Source organism: Prunus persica, chromosome G4 (assembly GCF_000346465.2).
Source record: "Prunus persica cultivar Lovell chromosome G4, Prunus_persica_NCBIv2, whole genome shotgun sequence".
Classification (NCBI taxonomy): domain Eukaryota; kingdom Viridiplantae; phylum Streptophyta; class Magnoliopsida; order Rosales; family Rosaceae; genus Prunus; species Prunus persica.
In genome coordinates this window covers 20,392,688-20,414,200 of record NC_034012.1, presented here as the reverse complement: position 1 = coordinate 20,414,200, position 21,513 = coordinate 20,392,688, and the positions used below count along the sequence as shown (strand labels likewise).

The 21,513-nt window shown below is 38.8% G+C and overlaps 1 protein-coding gene and 1 pseudogene across 1 annotated transcript; both read left to right on the top strand.

The window, feature by feature from the left end:
• LOC109948697 lies at positions 2,129-4,627 on the top strand. The gene has a single exon (XM_020562398.1). It carries the CDS (start codon positions 2,129-2,131, stop codon positions 4,625-4,627), a length of 2,499 nt encoding a protein of 832 aa, XP_020417987.1.
• Positions 8,617-21,513, top strand: part of LOC18779084 — a 28,010-nt pseudogene continuing 15,113 nt past the window's right edge.

Sequence of the window (21,513 nt, the reverse complement as noted above, 5' to 3'; positions counted from 1 at the left end):
CTGAATCCCATATCGATTGGTCCATGAAATTGGACAATTCAGGTTCGTACGAAGTTTGTTCTGAAATGGAATGGTTGGTGTATTGCAAGTTTTGGCAATTGGATTAGGCTCAAAACTCACCAAATGACTCCTCCCACCATATTATGATCTTTCCCAAGTTTTGGACCGAATCCGATATCGATTGGTCCATGAAATTGGACAGTTCAGGTTCGTATGAAGTTCGTTCTGAAATGTAGTGGTTGATGTGTGGTATAGTTCTAGAGATTGGATTTCACTCAAAGCTCAACAAATGACACCCACAATATTTTGAGGTTCCCCAAGTTTTCGACTCAATCCGATATGGATTGGTCCATGAAATTGGGCAATTCAGGTTTGTACGAAGTTTGTTCTGAAATGGAGTGGTTGGGTATTGTATAGTTCTAGAGACTGGATTTCACTCAAAACCCACCAAATGACTCCTCCCACAATATTAAGATGTTCCCCAAGTTTTGGACTCAATCCAATGTCGATTGGTCGATGAAATCAGACAATTCCGGTTCGTACGAAGTTCGTTCTGAGATGGAGTGGTTGGTGTATTGTATAGTTTTAGAGATTGGATTTCACTCAAAACCCACCAAATGACACCTCCCACAATATTATGATGTTCCCCAAGTTCAGGACTAAATCCGATATCAATTGGTCCATGAAATCGAACAATTCAGGTTCGTACGAAGTTTTTTGTGAAATTGAGTATTTGGGGTATTGTATAGTTTTAGCCATTGGATTTCACTCAAAACCCACTGAGAAGTCTATATTTTATATATATTTTATGCCTCCTTTGCTTATTTATTTATTAATTTCTTGGATTAAATTGGTTGTTTTTAATTGGTTTTGTGAGATTTGTGAAGGAATTGTGAAATAGGAGAAAGTGTGCTAAAAAAGGCAAGGAGATGAAGATCAATTAAAAAGAAGCCAAGTCATTCCTTTTGTTGCAAGGAATGTTGTCAAATTTCCTAGTTCAAGATGGTGCAAGTCTTATCAAGTCAAACAAGGAGAAATAATGAAGACCTTATTTTAGAAGGAATCCTATTTTTATAACAATTGTAATTATTCCTTAGGTAGGATTTCTAGGAGTTTTATAAATAGGGAGTTTAGGTCATTGTTGAAAGGATCCATTACCCATCATCCATCCTCCATCATCTACCCATCATCTATTGTTGAGAGAGTTTTAGAGAGACAAAGAAGACAACCTGGAGCTAGAGTTGCTGTCGTGCAGAGATCAAATTTTCAATTGGTTACTTCTTTCCTATTATACTATTTATCATGGTTTTTATTAAAGTTGTCATGAACTAATTTCTTCTTGCTAGGGCTACGATGTAGCCTAGCCATGAATACTCAATTACTTTAGTCGATGTTAATTCAAAGTATTTTTTTTCTATGTTGAGTATTTATTACCATGCTTAATGCTTTGAATGTTTGGCCAACATTTAATTGTTTTGATGCTAAATTGACGATAGGAATATCCAATTTGGGGTTGCTTCTTGTAATAGATGCCATGAGTTACATGATTAGACAGGGATGTTTGTCATGACTTATGTGGTTGTTTTGTAGGTTTTCCAAGGAATTTAATGGGTTCTTATTATCTTAATTCCATTACTAGGGATAGAGTGGGTTGGTAATAAGAATACTTTTGGTATAACCAGGGATGGAGTATCGAATAAAGTAGGGAAAATCAACTGTCAACATAGAGAATAATTAGGATTAACATGCTAAGGGAATTGGGTAGAATTGGCTATGGTGAAATCGGAAGCTCTAGTGCTCTCATAACTTGAATCTCACTACTTTATTTTTCTACGCTTGTTTTTATTCATTGTTTTAGTTAATTAGTCAATCAAATCTCATCATCAATTGTTCAAATAAAGTCTTGGGTTAATCACAATCGCTACTTGGTAAATTAAATCACTCTTCGTGGGAACGACACTTCACTCATCACTATATTACTTGTGCGAATTGTGCGCTTGCAATAAATATCACAACAAGTTTTTGGCGCCGTTGCCGGGGAGTGTTTTAAATTTTATTAATATCGATATAGATTGATTTGGATTTTAATTTGAATTTTTTTTGTTTTTTTAGGTACTTCACCTAGTGCATGAGTTTTGGGAGACATTCGCAGAGTCTTGTGCTTGAACCATTAGATCCAGAGATCGAGCGAACGCTTCACAAGCTTAACAAACTCAAAAGGGGGAAGGACACAATATTGGAAAAGCCATCACCTATGGCTGCGGAAGTAAAACCAGTAAGGGACTATGATGTCCCATCTGTGGTGGCATCATCATCGAGCATTCGTCGTCCAACCATTGATGCCAATAATTTTGAAATCAGACCAGCCATAATTTCAATGATTCAGCAATCCTCCATCTTTTGTGGTTTACCTCAAGAAGACCCTAATAGCCATATCTCTAATTTCTTGGAGATATGTGACACATTTAAGTGCAATGGAGCTACCAATGATGCTGTTCGCTTAAGGCTTTTTCCTTTCTCATTAAAGGAAAAGGCAAAGTCATGGTTGAATTCTCAACCACCTAATTCGATTACTACATGGGACGACTTGGCCAAGAAATTTTTAGCTAAATTCTTTCCTCCTGCAAAGACTGCGAAACTCAGGAATGACATCATGTCATTTGCTCAGAATGACATGGAACCTTTTTATGAAGCATGGGACAGATACAAGGATATGCTAAGGAAGTGCCCACATCATGCCCTACCTACTTGGATGCAAGTTCAAGCGTTCTACAATGGTTTGAACAATACAAGCAAAACAACAATTGATGCTGCAGCCGGAGGAGCTTTGATGGGAAAAACAGAAACTGAAGCGTATAACTTGCTGGAAGAGATGGCGTCAAATAACTATCAATGGCCTAGTGAGAGATCAACACCAAAGAAAGCTGGAATTCATGAGATTGACGCCATATCTGCGTTAACTGCACAAATTTCTACTCTGTCTAAACAACTTGGTACTTTAAATGTTAATGCTATTCAGTCTACTAATTTAAGTTGTGAATTTTGTGCAGGACCTCATCATGGCAATGAGTGTGGAGCTAGTCCATTCACATCACCATCTGAACAAGTGAACCAAGTCTCTGATTTTAATCGACAACGGAATAATCCTTACTCCAACACTTATAACCCAGGATGGAAGAACCATCCGAATTTTTCATGGAGTAATAACCAAAATGTACAGGGACCTCCACCTGGTTTCACACCTCAAGAAAAGAAGCATGGATTGGAGGATATAATTACTCAACTTGCTGGAAATGTCAACACTCTCTCTGTCAATACAAATCAATTTATGAGCAAAACCGAGACGACCCTTCAGAACCAAGCGGCCTCTATTCGAAACTTGGAGGTTCAGATGGGCCAGCTAGCTAATGTATTGACAGGAAGAGTAAATGGAGCTTTGCCAAGCCAAACAGAGATTAATCCGAAAAACCAAGAACATGCGAAGGCGATAACTCTTCGGAATGGGAGGCCAATAAAAACAGCAGTAGACTTGGATGAAGAAAAGAATATCCAGCAACAAACTGCAGAGACATCAGAAATTACTAACGTGCCGTCGTCGTCGTCTATCACTGCTGGAACTGCTGCACAACTTGATGAAATTTCTCCAGAAATTGAACCTGCTACTGTAGAGAAATTATCTCAACCTGCTGCCCTTGTAAAGCCATATGTACTGCCAATTCCGTTCCCTCAACGTCTTCGAAAAAACAAAGTGGATGCCCAATTTTCGAAATTTCTTGATATCTTCAAGAAATTACAAATAAATATTCCTTTTGCCGATGCTTTGGAGCAAATGCCGAGTTATGCCAAATTCATGAAGGATATTATATCAAAGAAGAGGAAATTGGGCGAACATGAGATAGTGAAATTATCCGAAGAATGCAGTGCTATTTTGCAGAGGAAGCTACCACCTAAGCTAAAGGATCCAGGGAGTTTTACTATACCTTGCACTATTGGAACCACTTACTTTGAAAAAGCTTTATGTGATTTAGGATCCAGTATTAATCTAATGCCTTCTTCTATTGCTAAACATATTGGGTTGGGGGTAATTAACCCAACCACTGTTTCTTTGCAGATGGCGGACAGGTCCATAACATATCCCAGAGGCATAATTGAGGATGTGTTAGTCAAAGTTGATAAGCTCATTTTTCCAGCAGATTTTTTGATATTAGACATGGAAGAAGATGCCGAAACCCCTATTATCTTAGGCCGCCCCTTTCTAAAAACCGGGAAGACATTAATTGATGTGGACAAAGGTTTATTAATTTTGCGAGTGGCTGATGAGCAGGTGACCTTCAATGTCTTTGAAGCAACAAAGTACCCAGTGGAATCAGACTCTTGCTTCCGAGTGGATATAGTGGAAAAAGTTGTCTCTGAAAAATTTAAAGAAGAACATCCATATGATCCATTGGAGGCTTGCCTTGTGCATTCCGTTACTACTGAGCATGAGGATCCTAAAATTTCTGAGATGGTGTACTTTTTGGAAGCAATGAAACCGCGCCCTCCTGGAAGGTGGGGCGAATTTGAGGAGCTTGGCGTCACAACCTCCAAGCCACAACCCAGTGTCATTACTGCACCAACCTCACATTGAAGCCCCTACCTTCCCACTTAAGATATGCATACTTGGGTAATTTTGAAACTCTTCCTGTGATTATTGCTGCAAATTTGAGTAAACTAGAAGAAGAGAAATTACTACGAGTTTTGAGGGAGCATAAAACGGCAATAGGGTGGACTATTGCAGATATTAAGGGACTTAGCCCTTCCATGTGTATGCACCGTATTCTGATGGAAGATAATTTTAAACCTGCAGTTGAGCATCAGCGCCAATTAAATCCGAATATGAAAGAAGTTGTGCAAGTTGAAGTATTAAAGTTATTAGATGCTGGAATAATTTACCCGATTTCAGATAGTAGTTGGGTGAGTCCAGTTCAAGTCGTACCGAAAAAAGGGGGTATTACAGTGGTGAAAAATGATAAGAATGAGTTGATCCCGACAAGAACAACTACAGGATGGCGTGTCTGCATAGGCTACAGGAAATTGAACACTGCGACAAGGAAAGATCACTTTCCCTTGCCTTTCATTGATCAGATGTTGGAAAGACTTGCTGGGCATTCATATTATTGTTTTTTAGATGGATATTCTGGGTATAATCAGATTCCAATTGCACCTGAAGATCAAGAAAAGACGACGTTCACATGCCTATTCGGCACTTTTGCATACAGGCGCATGCCCTTCGGGTTGTGTAACGCCCCTGCCACCTTTCAACGTTGCATGATGAGCATCTTTTCGGACATGGTGGAGCGCTTCATTGAGGTTTTTATGGATGACTTTTCTGTTTTTGACTCACCATTTGATTCTTGTTTACATAATTTGGCATTAGTTTTGAAAAGATGTGAAGAAACCAATTTGGTTTTGAATTGGGAGAAATGCCATTTTATGGTGCAAGAAGGGATAGTCCTGGGGCATAAAATTTCAGCTAAAGGAATAGAGGTTGATAAGGCAAAAATTGATACCGTAGAGAAATTGCCACCGCCCACTACAGTAAAGCGGATTCGAAGCTTTCTGGGTCATGCTGGATTTTATCGGCGGTTTATCCAAGATTTTTCCAAAATCACGAAGCCCTTATGCAATCTCCTTCTTAAAGATGTAGAATTTAATTTTGATTCAAGGTGTTTGGAAGCATTTAATGTCTTGAAAGAGAAGCTTACTTCTGCACCTGTCATTGTCGCACCGGATTGGGACTTGCCTTTTGAGATTATGTGTGATGCTAGTGACTATGCGGTAGGGGCAGTTTTGGGTCAAAGAAGAAATAAATTACTTCATGTAATTTATTATGCCAGTCGTACTTTGAATGACGCCCAACGGAATTATACCACCACGGAGAAAGAATTGTTAGCAGTAATCTTCTCCTTGGATAAATTTCGATCCTACTTGATTGGAGCAAAGGTGATAGTGTATACCGATCACTCAGCTTTAAAGTATTTACTTTCGAAGAGGGATGCAAAACCACGATTAATTCGCTGGGTACTACTGCTCCAAGAATTTGATCTTGAAATTCGAGACAAAAAGGGGTCCGAAAACGTGGTAGCTGACCATCTTTCGCGGTTGGTCAGTGAGGTAAAGATGAGTGATGATGCTGCACCCATTATGGAGATGTTCCCGGATGAACAATTGTATGCCATTCGATCATCCGAAGCTCCCTGGTACGCTGACTTTGTGAATTATTTAGCTAGTACTATCATTCCAGCTGATTTATCGTTTCATCAGAAGAAGAAGTTTTTCTCCTTGGTTAAACATTATTATTGGGACGACCCATATTTGTGGAAACATTGCCCTGACCAAGTTATACGGAGATGTGTGCCTGAGGAGGAGATGGAAGACATATTGCGACATTGCCACACATTGGCGTGTGGGGGGCATTTTGGTGCCTCCAAAACAGCAGCCAAGGTATTACAATCTGGAATTTTTTGGCCAACTTTGTTCAAGGATGCCTATGCATTTGTAGCTGCCTGTGATCGATGCCAACGCACTGGAAATATTTCTAGCAGAAATCAGATGCCATTGAATAATATTCTAGAGGTTGAATTGTTCGATGTCTGGGGAATAGATTTCATGGGACCTTTCCCTGAATCTTGGAAGAACAAGTACATATTGGTGGCTGTTGATTATGTGTCGAAATGGGTTGAAGCCGTCGCTCTCCCTACCAATGACTCCAAGGGTGTTGTCAAATTTGTCCGAAAAAATATTTTCACCAGATTCGGGACTCCGCGTGGCATCATCAGTGACGGAGGTACACACTTTTGCAATCGTCAATTTAATTCTCTTTTAGCTAAATATGGTATTACCCACAAGGTTACTACTCCCTATCATCCACAAACTAGTGGGCAAGTTGAAGTTTCCAATAGAGAATTAAAACGAATTTTGGAAAAGACGGTGAGTGCTTCAAGAAAGGATTGGTCACTGAAATTGGATGATGCCTTATGGGCCTATCGAACGGCGTTCAAAACACCAATTGGCATGTCTCCTTATCGTCTAGTTTTTGGGAAAGCTTGTCACTTACCGGTTGAGCTCGAACATAAGGCACATTGGGCACTCCAAACACTCAATTTTGACATGATTGCAGAAGGAGAAAAACGGGCAATTCAATTGAATGATATGGATGAGTTTCGTAATGAAGCTTATGAGACTTCCAAGATATACAAGGAGCGTACAAAGAAATGGCATGATAAGCATATTCTAAGGAAGGATTTCTTCGCTGGTCAAAAAGTTCTCCTATTTAATTCCCGCCTCCGACTCTTTCCCGGGAAGCTGAAATCACATTGGTCTGGACCATTTACAATAGTGCAAGTATTTCCTTCTGGAGTTATTGAGGTTAGGCATGACGAACAAGGTACTATTTTCAAAGTAAATGGCCAACGAGTGAAGCCATACCTGGAAGTCAATTTTGATCAACAGCGGACTTCCATTCCTCTGCATGATCCAAAGTGATGACCTCGCAAGTCGGGCTGGGGACTATAAACCAAGCGCTTGTTGGGAGGCAACCCAACTAGGTACCTTCGTTCCTTTTTATTTTATTTTGTTTTGTTTTCCCTTTATTTTCCATCCTTCTATGCCTTTACTAATTGTTACATGCATTTACTTTAAACATTGAGGACAATGCTTAGTTTAGGTTTTGGGGTGTGGAGTTTTGTTGTTTTTATTTGAGTTTTGAGTCATAAAGTTGTTTTTTGTTTGAGTTTTGAGTCATAAAGAAAAAAAAAAAAAAACAGATTTTGTGTTCCAAAGAAAGGATTTTGTGTTTCAAAGAACATTTCTCAATTTTTTCTAGCCCCATGATGATTGCAAACATGTTCCAGATGTGTTACAGATGTTGTTTTGGCCATTAGATGACTTTAAAACCCAGAAAATAGCAAAATAGGTTATTATGTTCTTATTTTGGTCAAAATAAAAAATTTTGCCTATTTTCCTTTTTGATGTTTTTCAGGCAAATTTGAAGCCACCAACATGTTTAGAATGGTTATTATGATGATTTGAAAGTGTTTTGGGGGTCTCAAGTGCTTTACATGACGTTTTAGGGAGATTTGAAGCTAAAAAAGTGGCATAAAGCCCAAAAAATACTAGCTGCTATCTACCCAGAAATATGAAGCTTTTTCGTCACAAAAGGGTTTTTAGCGACGGTGTTCATCAGATTTTTCGTTGCTAAAGGGTTTTCAGCGACGGTGTTCATCAGATTTTTCGTCGCTAAAGGTCAATTTTTTAGAATTTTCTAATTTCATTCCAAATCAATTATGATCCATTCCATTTGTGATCAGAGGTTTCTAGGAGCTATTCCAGGTGTGTCCTGTTCCTTTTGATGAAATTTCTTTATCCCTAAGCAATTATGGCCCATAAATTCACTCACATTTGTTTGAAAAAAAATCACAAAATGCCTTTAACTTTTAAAAATAAAAATAAAAATAAAAATTTTGTTAAAGCTTTTACTTTCTCTTACTAATAGTGATGTATATGTGATGTTTGATCATATTTCTTTAACTAAAGTGTTGCCATGAAAGTTTATGCATCATAAGTATAGCACTTCACATGGCCATGCTTCAAGTATTTTAATAGACAAGCTAGCTATACTTGGATGATTGTGGAGAAATAGTGGAGACTACCATTGTGAGATACTTGAGCCAAATTGCCATTCATTGAGAGAGTACTTGGGATTAGTCTTATTCACTATTTTCTTTCTTTCTTATTTAAATTGATCTCAATTAGGCTTTTGAATTGAATACTAAGAACTAATCTCTATTTTGGAATCATCTCATGCTTTTACTTTTGAGTTGGATGGACCTTGAGAGATGATGTTAGGCTATGCATGTTCTAGCCACTAAATAAAACCTCATGTCCTACCCATTGTGTGTGCCATCAACCCTTTGAAGCCAAACACTTAGCCTTTTCTTTCATCACCCACAATATTTCCTTACCCTTTTCACCCTATTTTTAGCCATACCCTATAACTTGGGATATGCCATGGCATGAAGACAAGGATGAAGGTTAATCTCTACATCAACAAAAGAGGTGGCGTGTACCGAGGAAATATGTGCTTAAAAATAAATAAATAAATAAATAAAAAGAGAAATCTATTAAAGAAAAAAAATGTGAAGCATATCAAAAATCCTGGACGCCTCTGTGAAGTAAATTTGAAGAGCCGAGCCTTATAACGTGATAAATGCCTTGGTATGTTTCAAGTTCTAGTATTTCCTTCCCTTTCTTTCATAACCCATAACCTAGCCCTTCATTACAACCATAGTAAAGACCTAACAGATTTTTGGGGACTTCTTACTCGAAAATAAAGGTATGTACTTCATCTATGGTTTTTAGTATTTGATTTCCTTTCCATGAGATCTATTTTTAGAAATTGCCTTTTATTCATTTTTGGATGCATATGTGTCTTATATTTTGAATTCTTCACCTAACTTCATTCACATATGCGGGGTAAGAGTGCAACCCTAGGTTCTGTGAGAAAATTGAGAGTTATCCTGTGAGGCCTAGAGTTGAGACGAATTTGTACACACACCGAATGTGGTTATCTTTATGTTTGAATGCTTGGAGTTTTGGCTTTACACTTTACACTATGGTGCATTTTCTTTGTAGTGGCATAACTTTAGTTTTTGAACTGTGATTGGCATTCATTGGTTATTATTAGTTTGTTGGAAGTATTGCTTTAACGAATTTGTTTTGCAAGGAGTGTTTGTGGGTGTCGTGACTGGTAAACCCTCAGGAGACACAACTCCTCCTACTAGGGACACCTAGAGGTTTAAAGGCTTGTGGCACATGCTAAGTGCCATCGAGATTACCTGCGAAAGTGGTTTAATTTAGTTTGTTTGTTTTAATTTATTTTTTATTTTCAGTTTTGCTTGAGGACTAGCAAAAGATAGGTTTGGGGGTATTTGATAAGTCTATATTTTATATATATTTTATGCCTCCTTTGCTTATTTATTTATTTATTAATTTCTTGGATTAAATTGGTTGTTTTTAATTGGTTTTGTGAGATTTGTGAAGGAATTGTGAAATAGGAGAAAGTGTGCTAAAAAAGGCAAGGAGATGAAGATCAATTAAAAAGAAGCCAAGTCATTCCTTTTGTTGCAAGGAATGTTGTCAAATTTCCTAGTTCAAGATGGTGCAAGTCTTATCAAGTCAAACAAGGAGAAACAAAGAAGACCTTATTTTAGAAGGAATCCTATTTTTATAACAATTGTAATTATTCCTTAGGTAGGATTTCTAGGAGTTTTATAAATAGGGAGTTTAGGTCATTGTTGAAAGGATCCGTTACCCATCATCCATCCTCCATCATCTACCCATAATCTATTGTTAAGAGAGTTTTAGAGAGACAAAGAAGACAACCTGGAGCTAGAGTTGCTGTCGTGCAGAGATCAAATTTTCAATTGGTTACTTCTTTCCTATTATACTATTTATCATGGTTTTTATTAAAGTTGTCATGAACTAATTTCTTCTTGCTAGGGCTACGATGTAGCCTAGCCATGAATACTCAATTACTTTAGTCAATGTTAATTCCAAGTATTTTTTTTCTATGTTGAGTATTTATTACCATGCTTAATGCTTTGAATGTTTGGCCAACATTTAATTGTTTTGATGCTAAATTGACGATAGGAATATCCAATTTGGGGTTGCTTCTTGTAATAGATGCCATGAGTTACATGATTAGACAGGGATGTTTGTCATGACTTATGTGGTTGTTTTGTAGGTTTTCCAAGGAATTTAATGGGTTCTTATTATCTTAATTCCATTACTAGGGATAGAGTGGGTTGGTAATAAGAATACTTTTGGTATAACTAGGGATGGAGTATCGAATAAAGTAGGAAAAATCAACTGTCAACATAGAGAATAATTAGGATTAACATGCTAAGGGAATTGGGTAGAATTGGCTATGGTGAAATCCGAAGCTCTAGTGCTGTCATAACTTGAATCTCACTACTTTATTTTTCTACGCTTGTTTTTATTCATTGTTTTAGTTAATTAATCAATCAAATCTCATCATCAATTGTTCAAATAAAGTCTTGGGTTAATCACAATCGCTACTTGGTAAATTAAATCACTCTTCGTGGGAACGACACTTCACTCATCACTATATTACTTGTGCGAATTGTGCGCTTGCAATAAATATCACAACACCCACCAAATGACTCCTCTCACAATATTATGATGTTCTCCAAGTTTTGGCCTCAATCCGATATCGATTGGTCGATGAAATCGGACAATTCATGTTCGTACGAAGTTCATTCTAAAATGGAGTGGTTGGGGTATTGTATAGTTCTACAGATTGGATTTCACTCAAAACCCATCAAATGACTCCTCCCACAATATTATGTTAATCCCCAAGTTATGGACTCAATCCGATATCGATTGGTCCATGAAATCGGACAATTCAGATTCATACGAAGTTCGTTCTAAAATGGAGTGGTTGGTTTCTTGTATTGTTCTATAGATTAGATTTCACTCAAAACCCACCAAATGACTCCTCCCACAATCTTATGATTTTCCGCAAGTTTTGGACCCAATCCGATATTGATTGGTCCATGAAATCGGACAATTCAGGTTGGAACGAAGTTTGTTATGAAATAGAGTGGTTGGTGTATTGCGTAGTTCAAGATATTGGATTTCACTCAAAACCCACCAAGTGACTCCTCCCATCATATTATGATGTTCCCCAAGTTTTGGACTCAATCCGATATCGATTGATCCATGAAATTGGACAATTCAAGTTCGTACGAAGTTCGTTATGAAATGGAGTTGTTGGTGTATTGCATAGTTGTAGAGATTGCATTTCACTCAAAACCCACCAAATGACTCCTCCAACCATATTATGATGTTCCCCCAGTTTTGGACTTAATCCGATATCGATTGGTCCATGAAATTGGACAATTCTGGTTCGTACGAAGTTTGTTCTGAAATGGAGTGGTTGGTGTATTGCATAGTTTTAGCCATTGGATTTCACACAAAACTCACCAAATGACTCCACTCGCCATATTATGATATTCCCCAAGTTTTGGACTCAGTCCGATATCGATTGCTCCATGAAATGGGACACTTTAGGTTCGTACGAAGTTCGTTATGAAATGGAGTGGTTGGTGTATTGCTTAGTTCTAGAGATTGGATTTCACTCAAAACCCACCAAACGACTCCTCCCACCATATTATGATGTCCCCAAGTTTTGGACTCAATCTGATATCGATTGGTCCATGAAATTGGACAATTCAGGTTCGTACGAAATTCGTTCTGAAATGAAGTGATTAGTGTATTGTATAGTTGTAGAGATTGGATTTCACTCAAAAACCCACCAAATGACTCCTCCTACCGTATTAAGATGTTCCCCAAGTTTTGGACTCAATCCGATATCGATTGGTCCATGAAATTGGACAATTTAGGTTCGTTCGAAGTTCATTCTGAAATGGAGTGGTTGGTGTATTGCATAGTTCTTGAGATTGGATTTCACTCAAAACACACCAAATGAATCCTCCAACCATCTTATGATGTTCCCCAAGTTGTGGACTCAATCCGATATCGATTGGTCCATGAAATTGGACAATTCAGGTTCGTACGAAGTTCGTTCTGAAATGGAGTGGTTGGTGTATTGCATAGTTTTAGCCGTTGGATTTCATTCAAAACTCTCCAAATGACTCCTCCCATCATATTATGATGTTCCCCAAGTTTTGGACTTAATCCGATATCGATTGGTCCATGCAATTGGACAATTTAGGTTCGTACGAAGTTCGTTCTGAAATGGAGTGGTTGGTGTATTGCATAGTTCTCGAGATTGGATTTCACTCAAAACACACCAAATGAATCCTCCATCCATCTTATGATGTTCCCCAAGTTGTGGACTCAATCCGATATCGATTGGTCTATGAAATTGGACAATTCAGGTTCGTACAAAGTTCGTTCTGAAATGGAATGGTTGGTGTATTGCATAGTTTTAGCCATTGGATTTCCTTCAAAACTTACCAAATCACTCCTCCCACCATATTATGATGGTCCCCAAGTTTTGGACTCAATCCGATATCGATTGGTCCATGAAATTGGACAATTCAGATTCGTACGAAGTTCGTTATGTAATGGAGTGGGTGGTGTATTGTATAGTTTTAGCCATTGGATTTCATTCAACACTCACCAAATGACTCCGCCAATCATATTATGATGTTCCGCAAGTTTTGGACTCAATCCGATATCGATTGGTCCATGAAATTGGACAATTCAGGTTCCTAAGAAGTTCGTTACGAAACGGAGTGGTTGGTGCATTGCAAAGTTGTAGAGATTGGATTTCACTCAAAACCCACCAAATGACTCCTCCACCATATTATGATGATCCAAAAGTTTTGGACTCAATTCGATATCGATTGGTCCATGAAATTGGACAACTTAGTTCTTACGAAGTTCATTATGAAATGGAGTGGTTGGTGTATTGCATATTTCTAGAGATTGGATTTCACTCAAAACCCAACAAATGACTCCTCCAACCATATTATGATGTTCCCCAAGTTTTGGTCTTCATCTGATATCGATTAGTCCATGAAATTGGACAATTCAGGTTCGTATGAAGTTCGTTCTGAAATGGAGTGGTTGGTGTATTGCATAGTTGTAGAGATTGGATTTCACTCAAAACCCACCAAATGACTCCTCCCAACATATTATGATGTTCCCCAAGTTTTGGACTCAATCCAATATCGATTGGTCCATGAAATTGGAAAATTCAGGTTCGTACGAAGTTCGCCATGAAATGGAGTTGTTGGTGTATTACATAGTTGTAGAGATTGGATTTCACTCAAAACCCACCAAATGATTTCCCCAGCATGTTATGATGTTCCCCAAGTTTTGGACTCGATCCGATATCGATTGGTCCATGAAATTATACAATTTAGGTTCATACGAAGTTCGTTCTTAAATGGAGTGGTTGGTGTATTGCATAGTTCAAGAGATTGGATTTCACTCAAAACCCACCAAATGACTCCTCCCACCATATTATGATGTTCCCCAAGTTTTGGACTCAATCCGATATCGATTGGCCATGAAATTGGACAATTGAAGTTCGCTTTGAAATGGAGTGGTTGGTGTATTGCATAGTTCTAGATATTGGATTTCACTCAAAACCCACCAAATGGCTCCCCCTACCATTTTATGATGTTCCCCAAGTTTTGGACTCTCTGATATCGATTGTTCCACGAAATTGCACAATTCAGGTATGTACGAAGTTCGTTATGAAATGGAGTGAGTGGTGTATAGCATAGTTTTAGCCATTTGATTTCATTTAAAACTCACCAAATGACTCCACCGATCATATTATGATGTTCCCCAAGTTTTGTACTCAATCCGATATCGATTGGTCCATGAATTGGACAATTCCGGTTCGTACGAAGTTCGTTATGAAATGGAGTGATTGGTGTATAGCATAGTTGTAGCCATTAGATTTCACTCAGAACCCACCAAATGACTCCTCCCATCATATTATGATGTTCCCCAAGTTTTTGACTCAATCCGATATCGATTGGTCCATGAAATTGGACAATTCAGGTTCGTACGAAGTTCGTTATGAAATGGAGTGGTTGGTGTATTGCATAGTTTTAGCCATTGGATTTCACTCAAAACTCACCAAATGACTCCTCCCACCGTATTATGATGTTCCCCATGTTTTGGACCCAATCCGATATCGATTGGTCCACGAAATTGGACAATTCAGGGCCGTACGAAGTTCGTTATGAAATGGAGTTGTTGGTGTATTATGTAGTTGTACAGTTTGCATTTCGCTCAAAACCCATCAAATGACTCCTCCCACCATATTATGATCTTCCCCAAGTTTTGGACTCAATCCCATATCGATTGGTCCATCAAAATTGGACAATTCAGGTTCGTATGTAGTTCTTTATGAAATGGAGTGGTTGGTGTATTGAATAGTTTTACCCATTGGATTTTGTTTGTACCATAACTGACCGAGCAACTAGCTAGGCTAGATCATTCGAGTGCCATGCGTTGAGAGGTCATCACCTTAGCCAAAGAAGCATCACCACAAATTACAACCCTAAGCAAAGCAAGAGGAGTCCCACATCGGAAAACTACAAGAAGTGAAGACTCCCCCTCACCTATAAAAGAAGACTACTCTTTCCTTAGAAAGGGACTGGCTCTTGGGGACTCTCTCTTCTGGATCTATCTCTAGGCTGGGCTTCTCACTTGTTATCTTTATATTTGGGTCTAATCCCTTTGTACAAATGTAAACAAACATTATCATAATGAGAACACCCTTCTCCGTGGACGTAGCCCATTATTCGGGTGAACCACGTATATCTTGTCTTCCATATGTTTATCGTTTGCCCAAATCCTCACACACTTGGTGAAGGTCCTCACCTTCATCCGTCATCCATCACACATCATCACTAAGTTGGACTTAACTTTGGCCTAACCATTTTGAGCATCAACAGATTTCACTCAAAAGTCACCAAATGACTCCTCCCACCATATTACGATGTTCCCCAAGTTTTGGACCCAATCCGATATCGATTGGTCCATGAAATTGGACAATTCAGGTTCGTACGTAGTTCGTTATGAAATGGAGTGGTTGGTGTATTGCATAGTTCTAGCCATTGGATTTCACTCAAAAGTCACCACAATGACTCCTCCCACCATATTATGATGTTCCCCAAGTTTTGGACTCAATCAGATATCGATTCGCCCATGAAATTGGACAATTCAGGTACGTAAGAAGTTCGTCAAGAAATGGAGTGGTTGGTGTATTGCGTAGTTTTAGCCATTGGATTTCACTCAAAAGTCACCGAAATGACTCCTCCCACCATATTAGGATGTTCCCCAAGTTTTGGGCTCAATCCGATATCGATTGGTCCATGAAATTGGACAATTCAGGTTCGAACGAAGTTCGTTATGAAATGGAGTGGTTGGTGTATTGCATAGTCGTAGAGATTGGATTTCACTCAAAACCAACCAAATGACTCATCCCACCATATTATGACGTTTCTCAAGTTTTGGACACAATCCCGTATTGATTGGTCCATGAAATTGGACAATTCAGGTTCGTACGAAGTTCGTTATGAAATGGAATGGTTGGTGTATTGCATAGTTGTAGAGATTGGATTTCACTCAAAACCCACCAAATCACTCCTCCCAACATATTATGATGTTCCCCAAGTTTTGGACTCAATCCGATATCGATTAGTCCATGAAATTGGACACTTCAGGTTCGTATGAAGCTCGTTCTCAAATGGAGTGGTTTGTGTATTTCATAGTTTTAGCCATTGGATTTCATTCAAAACTCACCAAATGACTCCGCCAATCATATTATGATGTTCCCCAAGTTTTGGACTCAATCCGATATCGATTGGTCCATGAAATTGGACAATGCAGGTTCGTACGAAGTTCGTTACGAAATGGAGTGGTTGGTGTATTGCACAGTTCTAGAGATTGGATTTAACTCAAAACCCACCAAATGACTCCTCCCACCATATTATGATGTTCCCCAAGTTTTGGACGCAATCCAATATCGATTGGTCCATGAAATTGGACAATTTAGGTTCGTAAGAGGTTCGTTCCAAAATGAAGTGGTTTGTGTATTGCATAGTTCTAGAGAATGGATTTCACCCAAAACCCACCAATTGACTCCTCCCACCATATTATGATGTTCCCCAAGTTTTGGACTCAATCCGATATCGATTGGTCCATGAAATTGGACAATTCAGGTTCGTACGAAGTTCGTTATGAAATAGAGTTGTTGGTGTATTACATAGTTGTAGAGATTGGATTTCACTCAAAACCCACCAAATGACACCTCCCACCCTGTTATGATGTTCCCCAAGTTTTGCACTCAATCCGATATCGATTGGTCCATGAAATTGGACAACTGAAGTTCGTAACAAGTTCGTTATGAAATGGAGTGGTTGGGTATTGCGTAGTTGTAGACATTGGATTGCACTCAAAACCCACAAATGACTCCTCCCAACATATTATGATGTTCCTCAAGTTTTGGACTCAATCCAATATCGATTGGTCCATGAAATTGGACAAACCAGGTTCGTACGAAGTTCGTTATGAAATGGAGTGGTTGGTGTATTGCATACTTTTAGCCATTGGATTTCACTAAAAAGTCACCAAATGACTCCTCCCACCATATTATGATGGTCCCAAAATTTTGGCCTCAATCCGAAATCGATTGGACCATGAAATTGGACAATTCAAGTTCGTAAGAAGTTCATTATGAAATGGAGTGGTTGGTGTATTGCATAGTTGTAGAGATTGGATTTCACTCAAAACCCAACAAATGACTCCTCCCAACATATTATGATGTTCCCCAAGTTTTGGACTCAATCCGATATCGATTGGTCCATGAAATTGGACAATTCAGGTTCGTACGATGTTCGTTATGAAATGGAGTGGTTTGTGTATTGCATAGTTTTAACCATTGGATTTCACTAAAAAGACACCAAATGACTCCTCCCACCATATTATGATGGTCCCAAAGTTTTGGCCTCAATCCGATATCGATCGGACCATGAAATTGGACAATTCAGGTTCGTAAGAAGTTCGTTATGAAATGGAGTGGTTGGTGTATTGCATAGTTGTAGAGATTGGATTTCACTCAAAACCCAACAAATGACTCCTCCCAACATATTATGATGTTCCCCATGTTTTGGACGCAATCCGATATCGATTGGTCCATGAAATTGGACAATTCAGGTTCGTACGAAGTTCGTTATGAAATGGAGTGGTTGGTGTATTGCATAGTTTTAGCCATTGGATTTCACTCAAAACTCACCAAATGACTCCTCCCACCGTATTATGATGTTCCCTAAGTTTTGGACTCAATCCGATATCGATTGGTCCACGAAATTGGAGAATTCATGTTCGTACGGTATTCGTTATGAAATGGAGTGGTTGGTGTATTGCATAGTTGTAGAGATTGGATTTCACTCAAAACCCACCAAACGACTCCTCCCACCATATTATGATGTTCCCCAAGTTTTGGACGCAATCCGATATCGATTGGTCCATGAAATTGGACAATTTAGGTTCGTAAGAGGTTCGTTCCGAAATGAAGTGGTTTGTGTATTGCATAGTTCTAGAGAATGGATTTCGCCGAAAACCCACCAATTGACTCCTCCCACCATATTATGTTGTTCCCCAAGTTTTGGACTCAATCCGATATCGATTGGTCCATGAAATTGGACAACTCAGGTTCGTACGAAATTCGTTATGAAATGGAGTGCTTGGTGTATTGCATAGTTCTAGAGATTGGATTTCACTCAAAACCCACCAAATGACCCCTCCAACCATATTATGATGTTCCCCAAGTTTTGGACTCTCCGATATCGATTGGTTCATTAAATTGGACAATTCAGGTTCATACGAAGTTCGTTATGAAATGGAGTTGTCGGTGTATTACATAGTTGTAGAGATTGGATTTCACTCAAAACCCACCAAATGACACCTTCCACCCTGTTATGATGTTCCCCAAGTTTTGCACTCGATCCGATATCGATTGGTCCATGAAGTTGGACAACTGAAGTTCGTACCAAGTTCGTTATGAAATGGAGTGGTTGGGTATTGTGTAGTTGTAGACATTGGATTGCACTCAAAACCCACAAATGACTCCTTCCAACATATTATGATGTTCCTCAAGTTTTGGACTCAATCCAATATCGATTGGTCCATGAAATTGGACAAACCAGGTTCGTACGAAGTTCGTTATGAAATGGAGTGGTTGGTGTATTGCATAGTTTTAGCCATTGGATTTCACTAAAAAGTCACCAATTGACTCCTCCCACCATATTATGATGGTCCCAAAGTTTTGGCCTCAATCCGAAATCGATTGGACCATGAAATTTGACAATTCAGGTTCGTAAGAAGTTCATTATGAAATGGAGTGGTTGGTGTATTGCATAGTTATAGAGATTGGATTTCACTGAAAACCCACCAAACGACTCCTCCCACCATATTATGATGTTCCTCAAGTTTTGGACGCAATCCGATATCGATTGGTCCATGAAATTGGACAATTTAGGTTCGTAAGAGGTTCGTTCCGAAATGAAGTGGTTTGTGTATTGCATAGTTCTAGAGAATGGATTTCGCCGAAAACCCACCAATTGACTCCTCCCACCATATTATGTTGTTCCCCAAGTTTTGGACTCAATCCGATATCGATTGGTCCATGAAATTGGACAACTCAGGTTCGTACGAAATTCGTTATGAAATGGAGTGCTTGGTGTATTGCATAGTTCTAGAGATTGGATTTCACTCAAAACCCACCAAATGACCCCTCCAACCATATTATGATGTTCCCCAAGTTTTGGACTCTCCGATATCGATTGGTTCATTAAATTGGACAATTCAGGTTCGTACGAAGTTCGTTATGAAATGGAGTTGTCGGTGTATTACATAGTTGTAGAGATTGGATTTCACTCAAAACCCACCAAATGACACCTCCCACCCTGTTATGATGTTCCCCAAGTTTTGCACTCGATCCGATATCGATTGGTCCATGAAGTTGGACAACTGAAGTTCGTACCAAGTTCGTTATGAAATGGAGTGGTTGGGTATTGTGTAGTTGTAGACATTGGATTTCACTCAAAACCCACAAATGATTCCTCCCAACATATTATGATGTTCCCCAAGTTTTGGACTCAATCCAATATCGATTGGTCCATGACATTGGACAATTCAGGTTCGTACGAAGTTCGTTATGAAATAGAGTGGTTGGTGTATTGCATAGTTTTAGCCATTGGATTTCACTAAAAAGACACCAAATGACTCCTCCCACCATATTATGATGGTCTCAAAGTTTTGGCCTCAATACGATATCGATTGGACCATGAAATTGGACAATTCAGGTTCGTAAGAAGTTCGTTATGAAATGGAGTGGTTGGTGTATTGCATAGTTGTAGAGATTGGATTTCACTCAAAACCCAACAAATGACTCCTCCCAACATATTATGATGTTCCCCATGTTTTGGACTCAATCCGATATTGATTGGTCCATGAAATTGGACAATTCAGGTTCATACGATGTTCGTTATGAAATGGAGTGGTTGGTGTATTGCATAGTTTTAACCATTGGATTTCACTAAAAAGACACCAAATGACTCCTCCCACCATATTATGATGGTCTCAAAGTTTTGGCCTCAATCCGATATCGATTGGACCATGAAATTGGACAATTCAGGTTCGTAAGAAGTTCGTTATGAAATGGAGTGGTTGGTGTATTGCATAGTTGTACAGATTGGATTTCACCCAAAACCCTCCAAATGACTCCTCCCACCATATTATGATGTTCCCCAAGTTTTGGACCCAATCCGACATCGATTGGTCCATGAAATTGGACAATTCAGGTTCGTACGAAGTTCGTTGTGAAATGGAGTGGTTGGTGTATTGCATAGTTTTAGCCATTGGATTTCACTCAAAAGTCACCAAATCACTCCTCCCACCATATTATGATGTTCCCCAAGTTTTGGACTCAATCAAATATTGATTGGTCCATGAAATTGGACAATTCAGGTTCGTACGAAGTTCGTTATGAAATAGAGTGGTTGGGGTATTGCACCGTTCTAGAGATTGGATTTCACTTAAAACCCACCAAATGACTCCTCCCACCATATTATGATGTTCCCCAAGTTTTGGACTCAATCCGATATCGATTGGTCCATGAAATTGGGCAATTCAGGTTCGTACGAAGTTCGTTATGAAATGGAGTGATTGGTGTATTGCATAGTTCTAGAGATTGGATTTCACTCAAAACCCACCAAATGACTCCACCCACCATATTATGATGTTCCCCGAGTTTTGGACTTAATCCGATTTCGATTGGTCCATGAAATTGGAGTATTCATGTTTGTACAAAGTACGTTATGAAATGGAGTTGTTGGTGTATTGCATAGTTCTAGAAAGTGGATTTCACTCAAAATCCACCAAATGACTCCTCCCACCATATTATGATGTTCCTCAAGTATTGTACTCAATCCGATATCGATTGGTCCATGAAATTGGAGAATTCAGTTTCGTACGAAGTTCGAGGTGAAATGGAGTTGTTGGTGTTATGCACAGTTCTATTGATTGGATTTCACTCAAAACCCACCAAATGACTCCACCCACCATATTATGATGTTCCCCGAGTTTTGGACTTAATCCGATTTCGATTGGTCCATGAAATTTGAGTATTCATGTTTGTACGAAGTACGTTATGAAATGGAGTTGTTGGTGTATTGCATAGTTCTAGAAAGTGGATTTCACTCAAAATCCACCAAATGACTCCTCCCACCATATTATGATGTTCCTCAAGTATTGTACTCAATCCGATATCGATTGGTCCATGAAATTGGAGAATTCAGTTTCGTGCGAAGTTCGAGGTGAAATGGAGTTGTTGGTGTTATGCACAGTTCTATTGATTGGATTTCACTCAAAACCCACCAAATGACTCCTCCCACAATA